Source organism: Diuraphis noxia, unplaced genomic scaffold (assembly GCF_037042655.1).
Source record: "Diuraphis noxia isolate RWA-SAM2 unplaced genomic scaffold, SU_Dnox_SAM2 contig0002, whole genome shotgun sequence".
Lineage (NCBI taxonomy): Eukaryota > Metazoa > Arthropoda > Insecta > Hemiptera > Aphididae > Diuraphis > Diuraphis noxia.
In genome coordinates, this window is record NW_028301712.1 from 47,940,627 (window position 1) to 47,948,040 (window position 7,414).

At 26.2% G+C, this 7,414-nt stretch overlaps 1 protein-coding gene across 1 annotated transcript; it reads left to right on the forward strand.

The window, feature by feature from the left end:
- The first annotated feature begins 274 nt into the window (after positions 1–274).
- LOC107172035 (transmembrane protein 208) lies at positions 275–2,611 on the forward strand. Its single transcript, XM_089221230.1, has 5 exons — positions 275–435; positions 531–686; positions 1,584–1,720; positions 1,820–1,904; positions 1,975–2,611. Exons 1-5 carry the CDS (start codon positions 430–432, stop codon positions 2,128–2,130), a joined length of 540 nt encoding a protein of 179 aa, XP_089077356.1. The 5' UTR covers positions 275–429; the 3' UTR covers positions 2,131–2,611.
- The last annotated feature ends 4,803 nt before the right edge of the window (positions 2,612–7,414 follow it).

A 7,414-nucleotide genomic window follows, 5' to 3' on the forward strand; every position in this document is an offset into this window, starting at 1 on the left:
TCGTACCCCCACCATCAGCACCCACGAGCCGCCACTCTCACAATGGAAGTTAAAAATATTAAAAATACATAAACACAATTTTTTTCAAATAAGCATTGAAAATTCGAATTTGATAAAATACGTAAAAATTTGAGTGAAATTTCTTAATAAATTTGATATCACATTTGCAGTTGGTAACGCAACAAACAACTGGGCACAACACACAAACGTGTCTACACGCGTTACAACTCACAAATTCATGTGTTTACAACCGACTGAGTTATCACATCATTGATAGTCAGTTTGCTGTGTTATCAACATACAAATTAAAATTTAAAATAGAAAGGAAAAGTAAGCTAATCTAGTTTTTCATTTAAAAAAAAAGTTAGTGACAATTGTTGTATAGAGACAATTGTATTTATTTAGGAATTAATCATAGAACTTCGAGTAATGGCGGTATGTAAATATATCAATAGTAGAGACATTAATTTAAATTTTAAATAAGTAGTTAATTGGACTAATGTAATATAAATTTGATTTTTCTCCAACAGCCCCAAAAAGGTAAAACTGGCACTAAAGGCCAAAAACAAATACTTGAGGAAAATGAGGCCACATTGAAGTTTTATAGGTATATGATCGGAGCAGTTAGTGCTGTATACATATTAGTTCATTTGGCTGTTGGAAATGTTTTTTCTCTTACAAACATTGTAAGTAAAATATTATTTAATATCAATTTTTTATCCTATATTACTTACAGTTAATGATTTAATAAAATTAAAGTAAACTTCTGCTTTTCTTAGCAGTCAAAGATTTTTATGTAGGTAAACATTAGAAATATTAGGTAAGTAGAATGGTTAGGGTCTTATAAATTACAATGATGAAAAAAAAAACATTAAATTATATTAAGTATTATGATGAAAATAAATTCTTTTAATTGTTATATTCTATATTTATCATTGTACTAAATTATTTCAAATTATGTTTTTGTATGACCAATAAAATCAAATAATTCTTTCTAATATAGTTGACTTTCAAAAACATCCCACTATATGATACAAGATAATTTCTAGCAGATATTTACCCACTTGAAAATCTCTAACAATTATACATATGTTCATTCAGTCTTAAATTATATAATGAAAATTAAATAAACTAAAATATTTCTATTATCTTGGTCACAGTTTAATATGACCTAGTGTTATGTGTAAATTTCTATTTAAGTTGAATTATTTTATTATTTTATTAGGTTTTAACTTAAAACTATTCTCTTAATAATTTTTTATGATGCAAAAACAATTAGTATTGTCTTATAATATGATAATTTGTGTTGCTTTAATTCCTAAATGTGGTTCTATCTGGGAATAATCATAGTATTGTGTTAAATAGCTTCAATAAGTTTACCAGGATATAATTCCCATTTTTTCTACTCTAATTGAAGTTCAGCTAGAATTAATTGTAGATTAAATTATTACTGTACACTATTAAATTAGTTTTAAAATAAAGCCTTTTATAAAAATTCATTTTGTGTTTCATAAGCATTGAATTTTTTTGAGTAGGTATTATCTTTGTAATAATATTATTCTATAATTTATTTATTTTTACAGTTTCTATATGCTCTTGTTATTGCATCACATGGTGGTAGTTATAAATTTATGGCATACATGTCAGTTGCTAAATTTACTGAAAATGGTCAGTTACTAGATGCCGGCACAGATCTTAACATGGAAGGAGGTTTAGCCGAGTAATTATATAATATTATTGTTATGAAAAAATTTTTTGTATATTTACTATTTGAATATATATTATTTAATATTCATAATAATATGGTTTTTTATTTTAGGTATACAAAAGATTTGATTATATTGACATCAGGTTGTCAATTATTATCACTTATTTCTAATTACTTTTGGCTTCTATGGCTCCTAGTAAGTTTAAAAAAATAATTTTGAATGATTGTGTATATATTATTTCATGAATTATATTTTAAACTTTTAGGCACCGGGTCAAGCATTTTGGATATTATGGAAAAACTTTTTAGGACCCTATTTTATGCAAAAAGCGCCAGAAGATAATAATTCCCCAGAAATAAACGAAAAAAAACAAAAGAAACTAGAAAGGAGAAAAAAAAGACAGCAAAATGTACGATTTTAATAATTTTAGTTAATAAATTGAGCTTAATTATTTTTTAAATTAAATTTTATTTTTGTTATAACTGAAATTGTTTTTTTTTTTTATATGACAATATAACATTTTGTAATTATACCTATAAAATATAATTTAATTTGTGTATTCTTTAATAATATGTTCATATTTGTAATTATTAACATGTGTAGTCAATTAATATGCTTTTGAAGAATTCGCAAAAATATTTTATGTATTGATAATATATTAATATATTAAAAACTCTTAAAGTGAAATTATAAAAATGTCAAGTCACAAGTTAAGCTGTGCATTACAGTGGTTATGGACTTATGAGACTTGCAACACATTTATGTTATTATTATTATTATTATTATTTTGACCCATTTTAAGTTCAAATGACCCATGATATACTACAATTAATTTTTTTTGCTTAGAATTTAATAAAATAATGTGTTAAGTAATTAATAAAACAATTGATATAAATGGTAAATACATGGTTATTATAAAACATATTTAGTACAATATATTTAAGTGATAAAATATGTACATAACACAATCATTTTTTTGTTAGATTATAGGCAAGCTAAAAAGTTACCTTATGTGGAAACTCTGCAGCTCATTTCACTGCATCGCTGCATTTATTATGTTAAGGTTCTACGCAAGTACGATTTAAGCTTACAAAATATGAGGGGCTCTATTATACTACAAAAAATTCTGTTCATTTTGCAATGACCGTTTGGAGGCTTGAAAGACAATAGTAGGATTATCTAAGATCTAACTATTGTCTGATAATATTAATATATTCATTAAACCTGTCACATTTAATATTATGAATTGTGATACAATATGTACTGATGAGTGGTAGAAAACAGATTTAATTTTAAACAACTGACAACTGCAGGTTGCTGATTGCACTATGCCACTATAACAATAAGTAGAATAGTTACTACTTATTATTGATTGGTTAAATGTATGATTTTTATTTTAATAAAAAGTAATTGACCTTTCATAGTTTATCATCACATTGCCTTTAAAGAGCCATTGATCATAAAGTCTAATCAATATTTACGTTTATAATACATTATCAAAAATGACATGGAAAATAATATCGATTCCCACTTAAAACTGACGATTTCATATTTTCATTATTTTTTATTGCCATTCTTCAATTCTTGAGTTTGACAGTGCCCATCAATTAGTAATCATCAATTCATCATCAAATCCGGTAACTCGGCCGGGTTTAGAAATTTTTTTTTTTTCTAATTAGAAGTTGTTGTTAATAAAACGATTTTTATTAATAATCAAATTAAGATCATGTGTCACACACGAATCATAATTTATAGCCATAGCCCATGAGCAATAAATAAATAACTAATAATACTTACCTATTAGTTATTATAAGTTGTAATGGTTATTGGCTAACTACGATATAACTAAGCTACATAATATGGGATATGATATGGATATATTGAATAGTCAGATAGGTAGGTACCTACTCAGAAATAAACAAATATTACACATAGTTGGTATACTATAATTGGATAAGTATGACTAGACAACATGATATAGGTAGATACGTAATTAATATGTGTTTGTGGCTTGTGCTATATTATGCTTATACGTTTACATTCTTACTATTACAATAAGAGGACGCTACCGTGGTTTGTAGTTTCTGAGTTACGAAAGTACGACATGACACATTTTCGAACACTATCTATAGTTTTATTTGTGTGCTGTTAATTTTTATATTTAACCTAATGCACTTGCTATCAAGTTTTTAGATAAGAACATTATTTGTATTCAAGCGTCGGATTTATTCGGTATTTTAATTTTCTTGGACTCAAGGGCTGGAGATATTATCATTGTAATTTGTGATATTTCACATTTTCAAATAGGTACCTAGCTACCTAGTTATTACCTTGCTTATTGAAAATTAAAACATCGAAAACATTTCCGATGCCTAAATACATAATATTATAATGTTCATAGTTTCTTACCTACCTAATTCAATTCACTTCAATGTATCAAAACTAACACCATACTATTGAAACTTGCGAACGAAAATGCCCAATGTCGTACGCAAAAGGTAGGTCATATAGTTCATAGCCACATCGTAATATCGTATATACCTATGAAGTATGAATATATAATAGAGATTTAAATATAATACTTTTAATTTGCCTAATCAGTTAGTAGGTTAATGATGCGAATAAGTATAAGCTATAACAACAAAAAGAAAATAATGTATAGTTCAGTAATGACTATCGATTTTCTGACGATATATATACGATATTAGGTACCTACAAACTAAGCATACATTTAACTATAGAATAATTTATAGCTCCCGGTAGCTATTCTTCTGATTTTCCGGAATATACTCTTATGGTAGTCAGGGCCGACCCGAAAAAAAAAATTATGGGGGGGGGGGGGGGTGTAGACTAATCACCAACTCGTGGAGTCAAAAAAATGTTCTCGCTTCGCTCGAAGAATATTATCTTATAATAAATAATTTACCATTTTTATTTGCATTGTGTTTAAAAAAACATACTTTTTTAGTTTTATAAATTTAAATAAAAGAAAATTTTGTTATTATTCTCTTTGGTATCAAATACAAAGAGTAGTATAGACACCAAAATATTATTTTTTATTATGTTGATATTATAAATCATTATATAGTAGCCTACTATTAGTAGGTATATTGTATAATATATATTAATATACTATAGAGTACAAAATAATAAATCTACATTTTATTATAAAACAATAGAATATAATTTTGATGAACAGGTATTCAAATAAAAATATTTTAATACATATCAAACATACAAATAAATATGTATAAAAAAATATAAAAACATAAACAATTTTTTTTTAAATTAAAAATTAAACTTGTAAAATATTAACAGTTAAATTTTTATTCTGCGTTCTTTCAATTTTGACCACTGTTTCTGTTGTGCTAATTTATTAATTTCCAATTGGTCCACAATATCTTTTTCTATTCCTAATATTACTAAGGAATTTAATCAGTCATCCTTCATTGCCGATCTGATAAATTTCTTAGCTAATTTCAATTTACTGAATGTCCTTTCATTCGATGCTACAGCCACTGGAGAAGTTAAAGCCAAACGACATAATAAATTAGCACATGGTAAAATATGTTTGACTCTTCAGATTTTTCCATTAAACATTTAAAATTTTTTGAATCATTTGGTAACTATCTCTAATTTAAATATCTCTAATTGAGCCTGGACTTAATCTAGATCTTTTAGATTGGAATCTGTACCATCTGGTGGAAATAAAGATCGAGCAGTAAACACTTTCGCGGAACGTCAGTATTCATTGTCGTTTTATTATTATTTTTACTTATCAGTTATAATATTAATATTACCCATAGTTATTCTTATATCTACAATATTATAAATAAAGTAGAGATATTTTTTTTTTCATAGGAAAATGAATTTTATTGTATAATATAAATACAATTTATAGTTAAATATTATAATAAAATACTTAAAATATTATTAAATTGCCGACTCAATGACCTATCGATGAGCCATTGTGCCAACTGGGCCCAACTATTACTGTCGTGGGGGGTGGCCCACCCCATACACCCCCCCCCCCTCAGGACGGCCCTGATGGTAGTCTTGTATTTGATTAATAATGATTGCGAAGATAGAGCGTAGAGGTTGAGAATGCTAATGTAACATTTTACACAATATCGTATATTAATATTCTTACAAGTTACATTATGTGTATTACAAAACGCTTAAAAATGTTCATTTTAATCGTAAGAAGAGCAATACATATATTATATTGATCATACGCATTTTATTTTTTTGTATGTAAACAATTTCTAAATCTTTTTCTGGTAGGAAAGTGAATCTAGTTGGTATACTTTTGACTTTTTGAGAGGCAAAATTCACAGTAGTTTTCAAAATCCTCGGAAAAAACAAAAAAAGGAAAACGACGATTTGTACGCAATACTAGTTTTTGGCGTAACTAAAAAACCATTGACCTAATATTGATATTAAGGTACATCAAATTTCACCGGATGTTTCCGATGTTTATATTATAATTTTATATACACCATAAAATTTTAAAAATATTTTGATTCTATTTGAGCTTTTTATATAGGTAGATATAGGTAGATATAGAAAATATTTGATTTTTTTACTTATTATCCGGAAAAAAATGTTTTGCTCAATCAAAATACTTGTAAATTTAGTAAAAAGATCCTCATAAATTGATAATGGAAATTCAAACAAAAAAAAATTAGCATAAATCCACAGTAGTTTTTTGTGAGCGTCTAAAATTAGAATTTTTATAAAATTTGTCAAAACCACGAACATTTTTTTCAAAATATTTTGAATTGAAAATTCATAAAAATGTTTCTTTTTATATCTAAGATTTGTAAATTTAACACAATATTCCTCTTAAGTTTCCCTTTATTTAACAAAAAAAATTACCAAAAAGTAGAACTGATTTTTAATGATTATTTGAAGCTTAAATTTTTTTCGACATAGGATTTTCAGCCATATATTATACAATACGGTAACCTTACCTAATCTATAAAAAATCTTGGGTGGAAGATGCACATTTTATTTTTCGTAGTTTATTTTCGAGATTTCGTTGTGTATAAATTGTGTCGTACTGTCGACACTGTCGTATAGTGCTAGCGGCTAGCACTCACAAAAATAGCAAAATTGTTTTCTATTTCACAACTGATCTGTGATTATATCCAAGTAAATTCTCAACTAGGTAGGTACTAATAATGTATTTAGCCATCACTAACCATCGTGAAGTAGGTACCTACCTAAATAGTCACCTGTAATTTATCAATTTTTTTATTATAAAATAAAAAATAATATTATTTTACAATATAAACACATATAAATGCAACAATTTACAATGTTTTGGTATTTTATTGGTTAACCTTCAACTTCTAATAATATAAATACCCTACGTATATAATATTATATTATATTATCTTCCTAGTTCCCTTATTAAATAAGTATAGGTAAGACAACCATCATAGAAGTATTTTTAATCAATAAATGATACAGCAACGTTTTGTTACATATTAAATTTTCTGAATCCTGGAGTAAACCTGTAAAATAAACCAACATAATAATTATTCAATAATAACAGTAAAATATTAAAATATTTTATAAAATTATTAATTATCCACCAACCTTAAATTGTTTAGGACAATTTCCCCAAAAAGTATGTTCGTGGTGTCACTGAATGGATATACTCAATTAGGTCCATATTAAGGAAGGGCTCAAAGGGGCAA